Genomic DNA, 22,027 nt, shown 5'->3' on the forward strand with positions numbered 1-22,027 from the left:
AGATTAGGATATATGAAAAGTTTATAGTTAATTTCATGTAATTTTTTTAGAAGATTTATTTCATGTAATCATTATACTACATTATAATTGATGATAATATTAGTGATGGATTTTAAAAATTTGGTAAAATTTTTAATTTTTCTGAAGTAAAATTACTTTTTTAGTGTAAAAAATTTAATATTCTCTTTCCTTCTTATTGATTTTGGCAAATATTAAAAGAAAATAAATCAATGATGTCAAAATTGAGAGCTTGTTGTAGTGGCTCCTTTGTGAATAAAATAATAATTTTATTAAAAGTGGCAACAATCACCAATAAAATGATTATTTAAGTGTATTAAGAATACAAAATTAATAATTTGCTACTTGTCATTTCTGATGCATTATTTATTTATTTTTATTTTTTTTTTTGAAGAATTTATCAATTTTATTAATTGCAATCATTTAAGATTACATGAAGAAATTTACAAGAAAAACATTCTTACTCCTAAGAATGCGATCAACGATAAAAAAAGATGCACAAGCTAGAAAGTGAGTAACGCTACTTACAAACCGCCTAATAAATATAATAGAAACATCACACAACTCTTTCTAATAACATCTTACAATTAGATATAAATTAATACTTCCATAATAAGATAACATGAGAAGAGTACTTCGAATTGGTTGTATTGGTTGTATGCATTATTAGTTCTTTAAGAAAAAATGAATTTAGGAAAAAAATTATAAGTTTAGATATAAAATTATTTTTTCGTTGCCGTATTAAATCAGACCCAATCCAAATAAGCCGGGTCGGATATGATCCAATCCAGCAAGTGGGGCAGAGTTGATTATGATACATTTATTCTGTTTTTTTTTTTTTTTTTTTGATAATTACATATATTCTGTTAGGTGGCGTTTGGTTAGAGGTAAAAAAAAGGAATGGAATGGAAAGGAAACAATTTTTATTCCATTTCTTTGTTTGGTTGCATTTTAAAGTATTGGAATAGCATTCCAATGGAATGCTCTTTCCACCATTTTGGTGGAATGGCTATTCCATTTTAAAAAGAAAGGAATGACCATTCCAATGTAACAACAAAAAAAATTTAATGATTTATTTATCAATTTCTTTTATGTATTTTAAATTTTATTCCATTCCATTCCTATTCCTATTCTCATTCCCATTCCCATTCCTATATTTTCATTCCTCCCAACCAAACGTTGCACAGTTCCTTTATTTTGACGGGCTCCTATCCTATGCTCAGTAATGGATTGTTCTCTGTTCTGTTGGTCGGTTCCCTCTGCTCTGGTTCTAGAGGTAAGTTTTCTTGCCTTCCCTCACTTCCTTTTTTATATTTATTGTTTCTTTGTTTCTCTGAAAAAATTCCGGGTGAGTTTTTTTTGGAATGCTTTTTTTTGTATTGAGATACAAGATAGTGTGAGGTAACTGTGGTCTATTACTCTTCTTGAACTAATAATTAATGTCCCACAACTGTTTTATAAAACAATGCAAAGAACTATATATAAAATCAAACTTTGGTTTAATAGAGTATTAGAAATCATTTTAGTAGGTGGGCGATATATTTCTAGGCTATTAATCCAGAGGAAAACACATTTTAGAATGTGATGAGATATAACTAGATAAGCTTTATAAAAGAGAAAAAGGAGGAAAGTAACTTATGCACTTCCTCTTTGTTATTAACACTAGTTCATAGGAATAAATTGTCCTGACTAGGATCTATTAGAATATTTTTATTTATGGAAATTATTTTCTAATTAAGGAAATGATTTTCTATTTAAGGAAATAAATAAATAATTGATTTTCTGATAAATGAATATAACTGGATAAAATCAATTATGTAATATTCTATATATGGTCAGATTTCTATATTCATTACCTGATTTGATTTCCTGAATTAATTGTCAAAATATTCTGACAATTAATGTGGCGCAGATACTGATGGAGTATCTCACCTATAAATATAGGGTCTCGGTCCCCGAGCTCCTCACTCATTCTGAATCCATTCAGCAAATTCCATCTAAAGAGAGTTGAGAGAGCGAGGAAGCCCGAACTCCAATACCGAAGCTATCGCAGGGATTGAAGCTCAAAGATCAATGGCTGGAGGTACATCGATCCTTTCATTGCATATATTATTGATATGATTACAGTTTATTTTCCGCATTTCATATCATTTGTATATGCTATATTACATACACTATATATATAGTCTAACAGTTGGTATCAGAGCAAATTTATCTCTGCCTTGATTTTATTTGAGTTTCATATATATATATATACATACATATACTGTTCATATATATACATATTTGTTTTCAGTTCTGTATATATATATTTATATTCATACCATTTATATTATATATACATTTTCATGAGTATATACATATATATATATCTTTATTCATACTGTTCATATATATATACTATATACTCATACAAATTTATACACGTACTGCATATATATATATTTTTATTTTTTTCACGTGTATATATGTTTATATATATATATATTGTATATTATATGTATGATTTATCGCATAATACATTCATAATATTTATTTTCATTTATGTGATATATACATGCATATATATATAAACACGATCGGTCCATTTTGGTTTTTTCCATTTTTCATTTTTCGGTGTTTATTTCGAATTCTAAATATATTACTATGTTTGTATAGTATTATAGATCGATCTAAGCATTGAAAATCTATTGAAAAACTTAAGGATGGAAATTTTTTTCGGTTAAAACTTTTTCGGACCCGATTAATTTCGTGATATTAAAGTATATATTTTTTCGTGTTTTCGTGCATAAAATCTATGTGGATCTCTTTATTATTTGATTTAGAACATTTTAGATTTGAAAACACGCAATTTGGTCGTCGAAAACGCAATTTCCGATCGGGTTTGGGTCGGGTTCGACGGACCCACGTGCAGAAAAACGGGTCAAATTCGACCCGGTTTGGCTGGAGAAGACGACGCAAACGACATGTCGTTTGTCAAAAACGAAACGACGTGTCGTTTGTCAAAAACGACGTGTCGTTTGTCATAAACGATGTGTCGTTTGACAAAAACGACGTGTCGTTTGAAGGCCTTCATTTCAGCTGTCGTTTGTAGTAAACGACATGTCATTTTTCGTCTTCTAAGGCAGCCTCTTGGTGAATGAAACGACGTGTCGTTTTTCCCTTAGGGAAAACGACGTGTCGTTTTTGTGTGTGTTCTGCACCCTTTAGATTGATAAAAACGACATGTCGTTTTTGCCTTTTGCAAAAACGACATGTCGTTTACAGCGATGGGTTTTTTCAAAAAAAAAAAAAAAAAAAAAAAGGAAAAATTCCGAATTTTTATAAATTTTTATTTATTTTGGAATATTAATTATTTTCCTATTTTTTTTGTGTTAACTTAGTCAATAAATTGCATTTAGTTAATTTTCCATTTTTGTTTAATACATATATATAGTATAAATTGAAAATAGAAATTTGTTTAAATTTGGTAATTTATTACATGATTTATTTAGGCATGTAAAAATTGTGCTAATTTGTGCATTTAATTATATATTACCAAATTTCTCCAATTTATTGTCTAAATTAATTTTGAAAAATCTACCATTAATTTCATATTAAGGAATTTGCATTTAATTAATTATCATACATTAATTGTATTATTTTGTATTTATTTGACAAATTTATGTTTAATGCAATTAATTTAGATTTGTATGATTTAAATGCTATACATAAATTCCTTTTATAGTGCTAGATATATTTAGAAATATTCAAACATTAAGATAGGTTGAATATTTTATTTAGCAATTAAGTTTCATAAAACTTCATAAAATTATTCATAAAATATTCATAAAACTTAATAAAATGAATAAAATATGAATAAAACGTAAGTAGTTTTGTGGTTTGACATAAGAAAACATGAACCTGGGACAAATGCTCATATCTAGAACGGTTTTTAATGATTTTCGGACGACCACACTAGGAGCACTAATCTCAGTGATTGTCTATTATGTTAATAACGAAATTACTTTTAGGTAGAGCCCACTACCTAATGTCTAAAGTGAAAATATAATTTTTTATAATTAGGGAGTAGCCACAGCATCTTTAATTATATAAAATTATATATTAATTAAAATTCACCTTAATGGACAAAACTTGTAATTAATTATTTGGATATAATAATTTTACCCCACAGGGATTTTATTATATTTTTATAATTAATTAGGATAATATATTAAGTTAAATTCTCTTAATTTACCCCACAGGGAGTTATGAGGATTTGATTTAATAGTGTTATCACAAATTTTAATTAAAGATAGATTTCATTCCTCCATTATTTCTAAATTAAATACTTCATTAAATCTATCATAAAGTTCATATAATTTTATTAGATTTAAAATTTAGCCCACAGGCAATTTTAGATTTAATAAAATTTTCATCTTCAGCATGTTTCTACATTGGTAAAACATGAATTCATTAAAGCCTCAATTCTTTTAACATCTAAATTTTTTGTAATCCTATTCTTGCAGCTATTTCATCCACCTCTAAATATGCTGAAATCACTAGTGAAATCCCTGAGCTTAGGAGTGACAACTTCAAAATCTGGAAGGAACGAGTTCTTCTCCACTTAGCTTGCACTGACATGGATTATGCAATAAGGAAAGATGAACCACTGCTATCACCGATACTAGCAGCTTCGCCGAGATTGCCTTTGCGTGAAAAGGGGGAGCAATCTAATCGTCTCTGCATCATGTTCATTATGTCCAGAATTTCTATGGGAATGCGTGGATCGGTGGAGCCACCTGAGAAGGTGAAAGACTTTTTCAAAGTTATGGATGAGCAGTTTGACACTACAGATAAATCTTTGTTCATCAACCTCATCCAAGAGTTCTCGTCCACAAAACTCACCGGTGTTAAAGGAGTTCGAGAACACATTTCTAAAATGAGGGACATCACTGCTCATTTGAAGAAACTCGACGTTATCATTCTTGATACCTTCCTGGTTCATTACATCCTTCACAATCTTCCTCCACAGTATGGGCCTTTCAAAATTTCCTACAACACACATAAAGAAAAATGGACTATCAATGAATTGATGACCATGTGTGTTCAAGAGGAAGCCAGGCTCCTACAGGAGCAAGGAGAAAGTGTTCACCTGACCACTCAACCTAAGAAACGCAAGCCATTCAAGAAGAACAAAGGGAAAAAGCCCATGGCTCCCAAGGCTGCCATAAAGAAAGATTCCATCAAATGTTTCTTTTGTAAACAAAAGGGACATGCTAAAAGGGAGTGCAGCTAGTTCAAGAAATGGATGGATGACAAAGGTAATCCAATTTCCTTAGTATGTTATGAATCTAATATGGCTAATGTTAATCTTAACACATGGTGGATTGATTCCGGTTCAACAATTCACATAACAAATTCCTTGCAGGATATTCAAAATCTAAGGAAGCCAGTGGCAAGTGAGCAAAGCATCTTATCTGGAAACAAGATGGGCTCACATGTGGAAGCTATTGGAACATGCAATTTAGTTTTAAGTAATGGTTTTGTTTTAAAGTTAGAAAAGACCTTTTATGTACCAAGTTTCTCTAGAAACTTGATTTCAGTTTCAAGACTTATACCCTTTGGTTTTTCCTTTACATTTTCAGACAAATATTTCAATTTATATTATACATCTGAATGTGTTGGAAATGGTATTTTGTACGATGGTCTTGCGCCTTAATTTACAAAATAATACCACTAATAATGTTATGCATGTTCACGCTGGCACTAAAAGATGTGTTATGAAAGAGGATTCCTGTACATTGTGGCACCGGAGATTGGGACATATCTCCATTGATAGAATTAAAAGGTTGGTAAAAGATGGGGTACTCAATACCTTAGATTTTACTGACTTTGATACTTGTGTAGATTGCATTAAGGGAAAGCAAACCTCCAAGTCCGTCAAAACGGTGTCCATAGGAGTTACGAAATATTAGAAATCATACATACTTGATATATGTAGTCCGGATATGGAGTCACATGGTCGAAATACTTCATCTCATTCATAGATGATTACTCACGCTACATGTATATCTACTTACTTCATAATAAAAGTGAAGCATTAGATGTCTTTAAGATATTTAAAGTCGAAGTAGAGAAACAATGCAACAAGCAAATTAAGATAGTGAGATCGGATAGAGGAGGTGAGTATTATGGTAGATACACGAGAAGATGGACAAGCACACGGTGCATTTGCGAAGTTTCTTGAAGAAAATGGGATTGTTGCCCATTACACCTTGCCGGTACACCCGAGCAAAATGGTGTTGCGAAAGAAGAAACCGAACATTAATGGACATGGTGCGGAGTATGCTTAGTAGCAACTCTAATCTTCCTAAATCCTTGTGGACTGAAGCGTTAAAGACATCCGTGTACATATTAAACCGAGTTCCAACAAAGGCAGTCTCAAAAACTCCGTTTGAATTATGGAAAGGTTGGAAACCAAGTTTGAATCATGTACGCATTTGGGGATGTCCATCTGAAGTCAGAATATATAATCCACAAGAGAAGAAATTGGACCCAAGGACCATAAGCGGATTCTTTATCGGGTACACTGAAAAGTCTAAAGGTTACAAGTTTTATTGTCCATCTCATAGCACAAGAATTGTGGAATCAAGGAATGCAAAATTTCTTGAGAATGCCTTGATCAGTGGGAGTGATCAATCAAAGGACTTAGGTCCTGAGAAAGATCCTTCGAACCTTCCACTTCAAAAGCAAGATTGATAATGGTTAACACTCCTGTAGTTCAAACGAATGTTGAACAACCATTACCAATCACTGAAGATCCACAAGTTGGTAATGATAATCCAGTAGATCAAAATGTTCAAGAGTTGCCTGCAACTGTTGAACAACCTGCTGAACCTGCTGCTGCTCCCCAAGAGCCTGTTGGTGAAGTCTTAAGAAGATCTACTAGACCTATCAAACCAAAGATTTACAAAGACTATGTTGTGTATTTATTAGAATCTGATATTGGAATTGGAAATGATCCAGAAACGTTTTTACAAGCTATGAACAGTAGAGAATCAAAATTGTGGTACAATGCTATGGATGATGAAATGAATTCTATGAGGTGCAACAGAGTCTGGAAACTTGTAAAGTTGCCTAATGGGGCGAGAGCCATTGGCTGTAAATGGGTCTGTAAAACTAAGAAAGACTCATTAGGCAACACCGAGAGGTACAAAGCGAGACTTGTTGCTAAAGGATTCACTCAAGAGGAAGGAATTGACTATACGGAGACTTTTTCTCCTGTATCAAAGAAAGATTCCCTCAGAGTCATCTTGGCATTAGTTGCTCATTTTGATTTAGAGCTGGAGCAGATGGATGTAAAAACTGCTTTTTTGAATGGTGATCTAGAGGAGGAGGTATACATGAAACAACCAGAAGGATTCTCCTCTAGTGAAGGTCAGGATTTGGTATGCAAGCTCAAGAAGTCCATCGATGGATTAAAACAAGCATCCCGCCAATGGTATTTAAAATTTCATGATGTCATCTCTTCCTTTGGATTTGAAGAGAATGTCATGGATCAATGCATATACCTGAAGGAAAGTGGGAGTAAGATCTGTTTTCTTGTTTTATATGTGGACGATATTCTTCTTGCATCCAATGATAAAGGGTTGCTACGTGAAGTGAAACAATTTCTTTCAAAGAACTTTGAGATGAAAGACATGGGTGAAGCATCCTATGTCATAGGCATTAAGATTCATAGAGATAGATACCGAGGTATCTTAGGTTTATCTCAAGAAGCCTACATCAACAGAGTTTTAGAAAGATTTCATATGAAAGATTGTTCACCGAGCGTTGCTCCAATTATGAAGGGTGATAAATTAAATTTGAGCCGGTGCCCAAAAGAATGATTTTGAAAGAGAACAAATGAAGAACATTCCTTATGCTTCGCCGTCGGAAGTCTAATGTATGCTCGGTGTGCACAAGACCCGACATTGCTTATTCCGTCGGAATGTTAGGAAGATTTCGAGTAACCCGGGATAGACCACCGGAAAGCCGCAAAGAAAGTAATGAGGTATCTTCGGTGGTACTAAGGATTACAAACGATGTTCAAACGAATCCGACAATCTAGAAGTAGTTGGCTACTCGGACTCGATTTATTTGGTTGTACCGATTCACGTAAATCTACATCCGGTTACGTGTTTATGTTCTTTGGTGGAGCTGTGTCCTGGAGGAGTAACAAACAAACTTTGACTGCTACTTCTACTATGGAGGCTGAGTTCGTTTCTTGTTTTGAGGCTACATCACATGGTGTATGGCTAAAGAGTTTCATTTCAGGCCTTAGAGTGGTTGATTCCATTGCAAGGCCGCTAAAGATGTTCTGTGACAATTAAATTTCTTGTTTTCATGGCTAAGAACAACAAAAGTGGAAGTCGAAGCAAGCACATCGACATTAAGTACTTAGCTATTAGAGAACGTGTTAAGGAAAATAAAGTGGTCATTCAACACATTAGCACTGAATTGATGATTGTCGATCCTATGACAAAAGGCTTGCCACCTCATAAATTCAAGGATCATGTAGAGAACATGGGACTTGGTTCCCTTATGTAATTTGTACAAATAGTGTTATTATTAATGAAACTCTTATTTTTTATTTTCTCATATTTATGCGCATCTTAATTTTACATTTGAGAAAAATTTCAGAGGACCTGAATAAACATAAGGTTTAGGGTTTATTCACTTAAGTACATTGCCACATAAAGTACATTGTTATATAATAAATGTATTGTAATACATGGAAGATAATACTCGATTCATAATGAGGACATGTCGCTATGATTCGTATGTTTATTATATAATGAGGAACGTTGGGTTTGAATATTTTAGTTTAAATGCTGACCAAGTGGGAGAATATTAGAATATTTTTATTTATGGAAATTATTTTCTAATTAAGGAAATGATTTTCTATTTAAGGAAATAAATAAATAATTGATTTTCTGATAAATGAATATTTTATATTCATTGAATCTGGATAAAATCAATTATGTAATATTCTATATATGGTCAGATTTCTATATTCATTACCTGATTTGATTTCCTGAATTAATTGTCAAAATATTCTGACAATTAATGTGGCGCAGATACTGATGGAGTATCTCACCTATAAATATAGGGTCTCGGTCCCCGAGCTCCTCACTCATTCTGAATCCATTCAGCAAATTCCATCTAAAGAGAGTTGAGAGAGCGAGGAAGCCCGAACTCCAATACCGAAGCTATCGCAGGGATTGAAGCTCAAAGATCAATGGCTGGAGGTACATCGATCCTTTCATTGCATATATTATTGATATGATTACAGTTTATTTTCCGCATTTCATATCATTTGTATATGCTATATTACATACACTATATATATATAGTCTAACAGGATCAGCTTATTTGTATAAATATATAGTGATAGAGAGAGGATTATACTTTTCTTCTATTGGAACGAAGAGCTGTCTTTAAGAGTATTATATTTATATTGATCCAAATTATCAAAATTCTATTATGGAATTTTAATTTCCATATTTCAAGTGCATCAGTATGCTAAAATTTTGCATTGAACAATCTCTTTCCACATAAAAATTACTAACCTCAAATAAAAACACAATTAAAATTCTAAAAAAATTATTTAGCTCCTTTTTATTTTTCAATTAGTCTTAAAACTGGTTTACTAAAAGGACGTTTGATAATGCTTTTATTTTTTAATTTATTAATCATAAAAATTAAAGTAAATTCATAAAAATTACAAATTGATCAAAAACTAAATCTAACCATTTTAAAATATTTTATAGTCCATAGTAAGTCATACAAAATTAATCTAGAATGTGCAAACTTAACCAATACATATCGTGATCCGAATTATAAGAGACATTCTTCGTTATGTTATGTTCGACGCTCCTCTTAAAATCTTGATAAATAGTTTTCTTGACCGAGTTCCACTCCCATGAATTCCAAAGCTTTACCTTCATTGAACCTCTCCAACCACCAAACGACATAATATTATTACTATTATTATTAGATTTAGAAGAAGAAGAAGGAGGATTTTCCATAGCTATAGTTGGGTACGTATAGAAGAATATTATGTTAATTAATATTGTTTGCTTCATTCCACTTATATAGTAAAATATTTAAAATTATAATTATAACTGAATTAGAATAAAAATAAAAGACAATAATAAATTAGGTTTAAACTTGTATTTTATATATATAAAAAAGATCTATTAATTATTCAAAAAACAAAAAAGATATTCCGTTTTTTTTAAAAGGAAAAGATATTATATTATTGTAGGATAAAGTTAAATAAATTTAGATTTTTTTGTCGAAATGGAATTGATCATATTTCTATTTTTGTGTATATTTATATTTAGAGAGATAATATATATTATTAATGTATCGTCAATAAAACAAATCTCCAAAATTATCCCCTACTTAATTATATAATTATCTTATAAATGAATTTAAAAATGAAAAAGCCACTAAAATATATTATTTAATTAAATTAGAATTTAAAATATCGTTTAAAAAAAAGATAAAAAAGAGATATATTATATGAAAGTAAAAAAAAAGATATTTTACGTTTTAAAATTTATTATTATCATTCATCTTTTTATTTTTTAATTATAATTCAATTATGATTATAGAATTTTAAAAGTCATATGTCTAATATTGTTTCACTATATATTTATAAGAGTCATTAATCATTGATCAACTCCCTCAAAAAAAAAAATTAATCATTGATCAACTTATAGTTTTATTTATTCAATCAAAGCCACTTTCTCTTAATTTTTTCTTCTCTCTCTTTACGGTAATTATATTTCTCAATTATATTTTGACTTATTAATTAAGCTTGTGAAATATTTGAGATATATGCCTTATTATTTTCTAAACATTAGTTATAATAAACAATCATTGGTTTAAAGTCTTAGACTTTATGATTTTTCTTGCTATATTTTATAATGTCCATTATTATAATTAATTGGTTTTTCACAATTATAACTTATCGAATTTTTAGTTCACGTCAAAAAAAAAAAAAAACTTGAATTTTTAGTTGTAGTTCATATATATACTGCTTTTGTTCATCTAAATTGTTTTGATAGTTTAGTAATTAATGTTGTGTCAAATTTCATTTCACATTGAAGATGGTGTTAAGCTTTAATTTTATTAAAATTCTAAACCCTAATTTTAAATATTTTGACCTTATAAATGTATGTTTTCTCTATATAGGTAGCTTTGAGCCAACAAAAACTCTATATATAGTTTCAACAACATGGTAAGCTTCACTATATCATCATCATCATCATCATCATCATCATCAAGTGTTTTCTATTGAGTATACACTCTTATATATAATTTAATTGCTTTCATTGTCTTTGCAGTATTCCGACCAATATGGATATGAATATCGCGGGACCTCGTTCAAGCGTATGTATCGATGCTACCCTCCATCCTTTTTGGATAAGGTTCACTTTTGTTAATCTTGACTCATGTTTTGTTAATTTCACGATGATTCATTATGTTAATCAATTTTTATTAAAAAAGTGTTGTTAAATCAATCTGTTAATTCTGATTGAGATTATTCTCACATTTATTTTTGCAGCCACATCTCGAGAATGGGGATAAAAGTAAGTGTTTTATATCTTCTCACTTTTGTGGTTAAATGATTTTGTTATTATATCTTTTTCTGATGTTCTTTGTTGCAATGTTCAGTTATAATGCCTCCATCGGCCCTTGACAAGCTCGGTTAGTGTTTTTTAAGACTCTTCAATTTTCATTTTTAAGCCTTTATCTTGTTCAAATTCGAGGTGTTAACATTTTAAGAAAATTCTGCAGCATTTCTACATATAGATTATCCAATGTTGTTTGAGCTTCGAAATAATTCTGCTGAGAGAGTCTCTCATTGTGGGGTGTTAGAGTTCACATCAGAGGAAGGCATTATCTGTATGCCTTGTTGGGTATGTATGGTTATTTTCTTCGTGTTACATTTAGCGTCTTTTGTTACATACTAATTTACTACTTTTCAAAATTAGATGATGGAAAATATGAGATTAAAAGAGGGAGATTTAGTGCGTTTAAAGATTGTTTCTCTTCGAAGAGGAAAGTATATTAAATTGCAACCGCATTGCAGCGACTTTCTGGACATTTCAAACCCAAAAGCAATGTGAGTCTCCAATCCATCTTTATCATAAATACTATATCATAATGGGAAAACTTGTGTCATTAATGGTGTGAAATCTGCTCTATGAACTACAGTTTAGAGACCACACTGAGAAATTTTACGTGTTTATCAACTGGAGACACTATCATGGTTGCTTACAACAACAAAAAATATTACATAAATATTGTTGAAACAAAGCCATCTCATGCTGTGAGTATTATTGAAACAGATTGTGAGGTGGATTTTGCTCCTCCGTTGGACTACAAGGAACCCGAGAGGCCTATCCAACATGTTCCTTCAAGCAAGCCATCTACTCAAGGTATATATTTCTTCAATGGATTTTAGTTCAATTTAGACGTTGTGGTTACATTTGGTTAGACGTAATGAAATAAAATAAAAATGAAATAATTTTTATTCTATTCTAGCATTGTTAAGTTGCGTTTTGAAGTATTAAAATTTGAAATAGAAGAAATTATTCTTATTCCTATATTTTCATTCATTCCAACCAAACATACTCTATATTGTTTGCTCTTGAAAAAAATTTAGGATATGACTCTCTCCTTGTGATTATTAGGCACATGAAGTTATTATTTTTGTCATTTGCAGATGAAGAGATTCCTGCTGAAGAAGAACCTAAATTTAGCCCTTTTACAGGGTTAGCAAGGTGCTTAAATGGAAAAACTTTGATAAGTGGAACTGCATCTGCTTCTTCAGGGTTGAATGGCAAACAATCTGATGTTGTTGGCCATGGCAAGTCAAAACAGCCTTCTGCAGGGTCTAGTTCTCCTTCCCCTGCTCGTAAATCTCAAGGAAAGCTTGTTTTCGGGTCAAATTCCAAACGTACGCCTACACAAAAGGTGAGTTTTCTTCTTCATTATGTCATACCTCTTTTCATTATCTAGTTTTTCTTTAAATTTACTTAATGGTTTCTTGAATTCTATAGGAAACTCCTAAAGAATCAAAAAAGGAAGAGGCAGAGAAGAAACCCGAGCCTAAATTTCAACCTTTTACTGGAAAGAAATACTCATTAAGAGACTAAAGCTCAAAATAGACATTCATAATAGAAAACAGTCAAAACACTTAGTCAAAGTTAGTTGATTAGTTGATTAGTTAGTTAGTTAGAAGAGATTTGTATTTATTGAACAAAATACAATTATTTATTTATTTATTCATTATTATTTTAATACAACATTCTTATATGGATTTATCACATTCAACATACTTTGAGGGATATTTGCGGCAAAACTCTTTTAATATTTACAATCACATATAACCTTAATAAAAAAAAAATAGCCGGAAAAGTACTTTATCTTACAATTTTATTACAGTCATACTATTTTTTGGCCATCAAGTGGCCGCTCAGAAACACATGGCGATATTATATCCGACATATTTTTTCTCATTCAAATATACTATCTAATTTTGTATTTAGAAAAAAAATCAGGTAAAAAAGTCTAAGATTTCAAAATTTCGTAAAAAATGTAAATTTTTTATTATTTTTTGGTATTTTTGAAATTATCCCGTGAACTTGTCAAAGGTTGTTGGCCCATCCAAAGCTATTTAGCCCAAGCACTATTGCATGGGGCCCTGGGAGCAGTAGTAAAGAATTGTTGGCCCAACAAGAAATAGAGGCCCATTTAGTATAGATCTTCATCTTAATGACTTTTACTTTTCTTAATTTATGTAGTTCATGTTATTCTACACTCATCTTTTATATCTAATCAAGTGAAATAATAATGTCGAATAAATCTAATATATAATAAGAGGCTTAATCGCCTCCTGCTTCTTTGACCTTTATAACCTCTGTTTTATTTATTTTATGAAGACATAGTTGTATTTTCAATATAAATTTTATTTGTCTTCTTATTATTATATATGGGAAATTTAATTTTCTATACTTAAAAAACTCAATTTTTTTTTTTTTAAACCAATACATTTTACACTACAAAAAATATGACACTTTTTTCAAAACCCCAAAAATACCCCCCTCATAACTCAAACAATCTCTCTCTTCCTCTCTTTGAGAACGAATGAAAAAAAAAAAAAAAAACTCAATCAGATGGTCGGACCATGGGTCCGATGGTCGGACCCCATCGGACCCATGGTCCGACCATCGGACCACTCTCTCTTCCTCTCTCTGAAAACGAATAAAAAAAAAAGGCCCAGTTCGATGGTCGGACCATGGGGTCCGACCCCATCGGACCCATGGTCCGACCATCGGACCACTCTCTCTGAAAAAAAAAAAAGATTATGAACTTCGACCGGGTCGAGAACTTCGATTATGAACTACCACACGACTTTGAGGTTTGCTCTTCACTGTTTATGAATCCAACGGTCGTTATCTGCCGGCTCCAATCATTAATGTCCCAAGTTTTAGTCCCCAATCACTCCGCTTTTTTTTTTTTTTTGTATAGGAGAAGACCCTTTCTCTTTTCTCTTTATATTTCTTCTTTTCCATTTTCTCTTTGTTTTTCATATTCCAGAACTGTTATCAAGGGTCATATCATTTAATAAAAATTAATTATTAAAAAAAAAAACCAAGTCACACCCCAAAACCATAAATAAATCACCAAACATCAATTATAAAAGCGCGGTTTTTTGAGTAAGTGTCAACTAATTAATTAATAATAAAATAAATACACCAACACTAATTAATGATTGGAGCCTTTTTATTTTCCAAAATATTTCATTGTTCCTCCAAGCAACCATATTTGCATTAAGGATTTCAGAATGATCAGACCACTGCCTTTTCTTTTTTTCAGAGAGAGGAAGAGAGACAATGGTCCGATGGTCGGACCATAGGGTCCGATGGTCTCCGATTGGTCGGACCCCATCGGACCATGTGGTCCGACCATCGGACCAATGTGTCTCTTTTTTTTTCAGTTTGAGAGAGAGGAAGAGAGAGAGGGGCTGGGTCCGAGAGAAGGGGCTGGGTCGTGCGTGGTTCGGACGGTGGTCGTGCGTAGTCGGGGTGGTGGGTAGTCGTCGGTGGCCGGGCGTGGTGGTCGGGCGCTGAAGCCGTGGTCAGCGAGAGGGAGAGAGAGGTTCGGGATGAGGCAGCCATGGATGGATGATTTGAGTTTTTGATTTTTTTCAAATGGGAGGAGTATTTGTGAGATATTAGGAATGTGGTCATATATGACCAATATTATTAAGTATGTATTTAGGGAAAAAATTTTAAGATTTTCTAAGTATAGAAAATCAAATTTCCCTTATATATTCATCTAAGACTAGAGATTTGACTCTATCAATTTAAGCCGTGTCAGTCATCCACAACCTTTCACTCTTTCTACCTTCCACCGCATATATTGTGATCCTCTTGTTTAGAACAACGTGGCTAGCTTTTTTTTTATTATTATTTTTTTCTCATTCTTCTAACTTTGCTTAAGGTCTTCAAGGATAGCTCATCTCGATGTTGAAGTCTAACACAAGAATTATGAAGGCTCAAAGGCTAGGGAGCACATTATCTTTGGCTAATTCATGTTATTAAAAGCCGAAATAAAAATGATGTAGTTTTTCTCTAGCATTATCACAAAAATTATGTTGATGAGTCCCTTGATCCCTAATATTAGCTCATATATTTACTACAACCAATATGGTGCAGAAGGCCTCTCCAATTATCAAAGAGAACTTTTAAGTTTCTTTAATTATTTGATGATGAATTTAATATTATTTTAGACAGAGACAAGCGGAAGAAAATCTATATGGGAAAAAGTTAATAAGCTAATTAAGCTTCTACACTTTGGTTGAATAATAGTAAATATTATTATATTATTAGATCTATACAATTTTTTTTGTTGGCATGTTTTATGCTTGTTTGCTATATTTCCCATGATATATGACTCTAATTTTTAAGGAATTTGTAAATAGAGTATATAGATGTTATTTCATTCACTAATTCTCACATAGATATATTATCGATGATCTCTCATTCACTAATTCTCACATAGATATATTCTTCTCTTTTATCAATAATTGGGTTAATTTTATAATAGTATTTTGCAATTGTGCTTGTCAAAGTGGAAAATATATGTCCATTAATATTAACACGATCATGTTAATCAAATTGCAGAATTAAGAAAGTAAATATCTTTACCTCAACGTTTCTACATATTTAACCGAAAGTGCATGAGATCAACAAGAAAGAGGTAATTGTATATTTCGTAAAATTGTGAATCTAAAGTACGTGTAACACTTGTTAGGAATTTAGTTTATTGTTATTGTGTTTGAGATTTAAGGCCATTTCGGTTTGGTCTATGTACAATGTTATTGTTCTTGTTCCAATTAGTTACAATATTATATTTATTTTTAAGGTCGAGTGATAGAATTAACTGGGTATAGAGCTATTTTCTTTTTGTAATCTTTGCTTCCTTGGGGTATTTCTTCTCCAGATAGAGATCATCAACACAATGTCTTCTGATTCATTTCATGGTCTTCTATTTCAATTTTTTATGAAGAACTTTGTAATATTTTACTATTGTCTTTTTTATATAGATGTATTTTGATATGATTTTGGTTTTCATAAATTATAAGAAATTGCTGCTTCAGTCTTTAAGCTAACAAGGAAGTGATTCAAGTGATCAGTAATATTGTGAATTTTATTTGTATATATGAATTTAAAGAAGTGTTCAGTTTATTCATTACCGTTTCATAACATAATTGATATGACTTCAAGAATAGATTAATTACAAAGAGAAATGGTATTGGAAATTTCAAGTTGTAGCCAATCTAAGTTTACGATAATACAGAACAGGTTTGGATAACTCTTTTTGTTTGGTCATGCATCCCTTGACATTTCCTTAATGAACTTTTCAACATAGTTTATGATCTAGAAATAGTGGTGAGAAAGCAGAGTTGTGATTATTGGAATTGTCCTTTCAGTACTCTTGCATCTTTCCTTATCCCTCTTGTAGAAACTTTTCTTGAATTGTTTTGGAGTTCTTGTTCAGTTGATGCAGCCGAAGGCGAATGTCATTGCATTTCTGAGATGGACCAACATCACGAAACTAAATAGAAAAAAAGAGACAGTCCCAAAAGCATTCAAAGCAATAGTTAACTTAACTGATGTTATCATCAAGCTAACCAATTTTTATTGCCTCAACTGCCTCTAACTTTAGCTCAATTACTTGTTTTGTAGCAACTATTAAGTTTCAATGTCGCTTAATCAGTAAAATTTGATGCAATTCAACTTATATTGTGTTGCTTCGACTTTTAGGACTTGTGTGGATTAAGTTGTTCTATTCTATGAGTACGATGAGCTAATGGAGAATGTGAGACTAACATGAAAAGAGTGTCTTTTATTAAAGAGGAATAATTATTCTACTAAAATGGTAGACATAACCACATAACGAAATTGGAAACTCTACATAAAAAAAAAAAGAAAAGAAATATAGGAAACTTGTTATCTTTTTCTAGTCCATCGAAATGGGATTATGTTTTTAGAGAAATGCTCAAAGCACCTATGTGTACAATATCCTATATTATAATTGATTAAAATGAATATCAGGTCTCGCATGCTTTTAAATAGCACCAATATTCTTCTTTCTTTTGTTAATTTTTATCTTTAACTGGGAGTTTAATTTACACTATTAAATAAGTGGATTTTATTTTAATTAGTGTCTAGTTAATAGCTTTAATTGGTGAGACAACAAAATTGAATTCTTTTTTTTTTACTGGAAATGCATAAATATGTGCATTTATCACGCAATACTTTTTTTTTTTCCCTTTTGCTGGAAGATATCAGGCAATACTTTTTTTTTTTTTTTTTTTTCTAATAAGCATATCACGCAATACTTAATGGCCATATTTTTATGTTTTATCCAGTCCAAGCCTATAAATCTTCTTTGCTTGAAGACTTTTTCCTCTCCCTCTCCCTCTTTTTTCTTCTAGTCCAAACTTCCATCTTCTCCTTTTGGTTTGAATTGTCAAAAAGAGTGACAAATTAAAAAAACCGTGATTTAAAGTAAGTCCAAAGAAGATAAAGAGAAAAGTACCTTCAAAATTTGGACGGGCATCATTAGAATCAACTTTTCGTCTTTGTTAAGACTTCAATTAGACTATTTTCCTTTTGCATTTTTGTTAATTGAGGAATAGGGGATCGTCTATTCATCTCTTACCCCCCAACAAGGCAACAAACAGTTAAAAAAAAGAGAAGAGAAGAGTATGTGTAACCTGTTACACAACAATTAACAACTATGTGAAAATTCAATGGATTGCTATATTTTAGTATACTTATGAAAAACTATTCTTCGAAAAGTATTTTAAAAAGTATATACATATTAAAAGTTTGGTTGAATTTGACACAACATATAATATTGTGCTAAATTTAGTCATCAAATAAATATTACATTTTTATTTACTATAATATTATAAATTATTATATTTTATTGATTTTTACTAAATTTTACATAATTTTTTTTACAATATTACTATTATTTAAATAATAAAAAAATAAAAAATAATAATTTTTTTTATATATTCTCAATAAAATATTAAATATTTATTAATTTATTTTACATCTTGTATATTAAAGCATAATTACAAATAATAGATTAAATATAACATAAATTTATTTTTTTACATTAAATTTAATAAATTTTTTAAATCTGATATTATCTAAACTACTTTTCATTCACTTTGGGTACATGAAGACATGCATATAGAAACACAACATTTTGTTGAAACAAAGGGGTCCCCAAATCTAGAATTGCAGGCTATACCGACACTCATGAAAATATTTAAAATAGAGAAAAAAGTGGTATATGCCTATAATCATTATCCATGTATAAATATGTGTAGAAGATTTAATCCATAATGGGGCATTATATGCCAAATTATAATATCATATTCCATCAAAAAAAGAAAATCATATTCATAAATTACATGCAAGTGGCAATATGAATATGTTACTATCATCTTTGCCTCCTAATAATAAAATTAATAATAAAATAAATTGTAAATATCATGAAGACAACATACATCTTTGACACGTGGCATAGGCCTTGCAATTTGCAAGTTGGGATATGTATACTACAGTGATTCACATTATGACCTTCATACTGTCACACAAATAAGAGTTTGGGGGGCCATATGCCCTTAATATTCAGCACCAAATGACAGTAGAGCAAAGCTTTAGAAAACAAAAAAACCCCTCTGAGTCTTCACAAATGAATTTTCCAAAACCCAAACCAATTAAACCCTCATCCTCCCATCTTCCTTAATGTGCAAAAGTAAAAAGGTGAAAATACCCCATTAAAGAGTGCCCAATTACTACTAGACCACCATAAGCAGCTCAAAAATCCCATTTCTAACCTTTTATTATTCCTCCTATTTATGCTTATTTATTTATATTATGACACAGCAGCAAATGAAAATCGCTCTAGAAAAGAGCAAGACCCACACTCCCTTCCTTTCCAAATTCCCATCAACTTTTGCAACTCAAACACTAAGCAAAGTACCAACCTTCTCAAGAACCATGATGCCTGCATATGGGGTCATCTTTTCTCTTATTTTGCTGCTCTTCTTGGCTACTGTTATTACCAACACTGAAGCAAGTTCAGTCCAAGTGAGTCTCTTTTATCTTTTATAACTAAAAATCCCACCTTTATTTTACAGATCCCTTCAGTTTTCTTATCAATATTGTTAATTTATTCTTTGGATTGAGTGTTTCTTTCTATGTTTACTGATTTGAAGGTAAATGGGTCTGTGGCGGCGGAGAGCCTGAAGGAGGTGCCACCACTGGTTCCTCTGGTAGAGACAGGAAAAGTGGAGATGATGATGAATGAGAGCAGAAGAAAGTTGGGGAGCTTTCAGATATGTGCTTTGTGTACTTGCTGTGGAGGAGCTAAAGGGCTCTGCTTGCCATCTCCATGTTGCTATGCCATCAATTGCAACATTCCCAACAGGCCTTTTGGTTTCTGTTCTTTCACTCCCAAGACCTGTAATTGCTTTGGATGCCATATCTGAACTCTTATCTCTACAAAGTTTATAATTTAATACTGTTTAATTTGGTGCTGGGAGAGTGTGAATGGGGAAGAATATCTGTTCTTGATTTGTTTGTTTATAATTTTTATAATTTATTTTTTTTTTTTAAAAAAAAATTATATTTTTATTAGTGGGAAGTGTGCTATCTCCAGAATAGTTTTTTTCCCATTACTAGTGGATTTATCCAAAATTATTTTTTTTTAGCAGGAAATAGCGATTCCTGGAGATAGCACAGTGGTAGGATTAGCATAGTTATGGGTTTTCGTGGAAAAACCATCCTTGTTAATGGTGCTATTGAAGCTTATGGTCATTAATTAACACTTTTTTTTTTCTTAAAGAATATATTAATGTTTTTTTTTTTGGGTTGTGCTGGTGTGACACTTATGATAAAGATTAAATTTTTAGTTTTATTATTATTTATAACCTTTGTTTTCTTCCATGTTGGGCTGTTTAATTTGTTTATTTCAAATAGTGGGATTTTCATTTTCCTTAAAGTTTTATATTTTATTGTCGACCAAAGTTAGTGATTGATAGTTTCTATTAATTTTTTAATCTTGTTTTTACTAGTCTTAAATACTTGCATCAAATTTTAGCAGAAAGTGAATTGCTTGACTTGTTATGTTTATTTCTGCTGTACCTACTTTATACTCTGTGGAAGCGGCTACCTTCGGCTACCTTCCACTTCCTGCCAAAAATATTTTTTAAAGAAAAATAATAAGGAAAATAAAAAAGAAAGAGGTGGGAGTGTATGTGTAGTGTACTAGTCTCATAGAATATATATATTTTTACCTCATATATTATAGAGTTTGCAATATGTCACAACCTGTTGTAATAAATTTTACCTTTCTATGGTGACAAGAGAATGAGGAAGGATTGCTTTGGTTTGCTAGCTTTTGAATTACCTTAAATAAGTGGTAAAGTTAACTGTTTGATAGAAGAAATAAAACTATAAAATAGATAGATTTTATTTTGTTTTAGATAAGATTGATGATATGGTATTAATGCATGTAGGTGTAGCCAACTCAAATATTAAGGTGGGTAGAAGTTAGGTAGGGGCAATTAAGCCTTGGCTACTAACTTGCTGCATTTGTTGTTAAAGGGTAGCATAGTTGGTTCATGAATAAGTTTTATGCATATATTTTTAGATGTATTGTTTTTCTTATAGGCTACATTAAAGATTTGCATTGAATATGTCTTTTATAATGGTAGAGTAAAACAGCCTCTCATTCGGCCAAGACCTTGTGTTTGATTGAGAAAGATTATATTTCAATGGGGGTAGATTGTGGGACTTTGTGGGGGAAATTATAGACATGGCAGTAGAGCTGAGAAAGCCACACATCTGAATTTGATGTCTTGAGAAGAGTGTTTTGAGAATCTCATTGACTTAATAAGTTTGTAATGGCAATTTGCAGCAACCCATGTGCTTCTTCAAAGGACAAATCGATATCAATTTTTTGTGTGTTTTCATTGCCCACAAATTTAGTTTGTAGCTCCTTTGGTTTGTATTCTTGAGATCATCTTTGATAATGCTATATATTTGTGTTTTTTTTTTTAATATATATATTTTTTTGACAAGGGGTGGATGTCACATACTCACATAGTGACTTTTGTTATTGTAATGGTAATTTCACTAATTTGTTTTCTTTTGAGAAAGTCAACATGCATGTGAAATTTATATGCAAGCTGCCTACCAATAAAGTTTGTCACATGAATTTTGCTGTAAGGATCTCTCTTATAGGATTGGTCCTTGCTAGTTCAGGGGAAATTTATTAAATTGAAAACATGCCTAATTGAGGTTACGAGTCCATACTATGGTGTTAATTAATTTGATTGAATTAAAAAGCAGTATGCAAGTGGGGTGAGTGCCCA

General features: G+C 31.3%; 2 protein-coding genes and 1 long non-coding RNA gene across 3 annotated transcripts; 2 read left to right on the forward strand and 1 right to left on the reverse strand.

Annotated features, from left to right (window-relative positions):
- The first annotated feature begins 10,916 nt into the window (after positions 1-10,916).
- Positions 10,917-13,366, forward strand: LOC115720897 (uncharacterized). The gene is made up of 9 exons (XM_030650101.2): positions 10,917-11,290; positions 11,397-11,480; positions 11,618-11,642; positions 11,728-11,760; positions 11,851-11,972; positions 12,048-12,178; positions 12,271-12,494; positions 12,782-13,032; positions 13,119-13,366. Exons 1-9 carry the CDS (start codon positions 11,288-11,290, stop codon positions 13,212-13,214), a joined length of 969 nt encoding a protein of 322 aa, XP_030505961.2. The 5' UTR covers positions 10,917-11,287; the 3' UTR covers positions 13,215-13,366.
- Positions 13,367-19,235: 5,869 nt separating this feature from the next.
- On the forward strand, positions 19,236-20,188 carry LOC133034850 (uncharacterized). The gene is made up of 2 exons (XM_061110306.1): positions 19,236-19,739; positions 19,868-20,188. Exons 1-2 carry the CDS (start codon positions 19,527-19,529, stop codon positions 20,138-20,140), a joined length of 486 nt encoding a protein of 161 aa, XP_060966289.1. The 5' UTR covers positions 19,236-19,526; the 3' UTR covers positions 20,141-20,188.
- On the reverse strand, positions 19,618-21,142 carry LOC133034851 (uncharacterized). The gene is made up of 2 exons (XR_009686199.1): positions 20,948-21,142; positions 19,618-20,843 (listed from the first exon to the last, which is right to left on the reverse strand). It is a non-coding gene; the product is annotated as an uncharacterized LOC133034851 (long non-coding RNA).
- Positions 21,143-22,027: the final 885 nt, after the last annotated feature.

The sequence above is a fragment of the Cannabis sativa genome, chromosome 2, assembly GCF_029168945.1.
Source record: "Cannabis sativa cultivar Pink pepper isolate KNU-18-1 chromosome 2, ASM2916894v1, whole genome shotgun sequence".
Classification (NCBI taxonomy): domain Eukaryota; kingdom Viridiplantae; phylum Streptophyta; class Magnoliopsida; order Rosales; family Cannabaceae; genus Cannabis; species Cannabis sativa.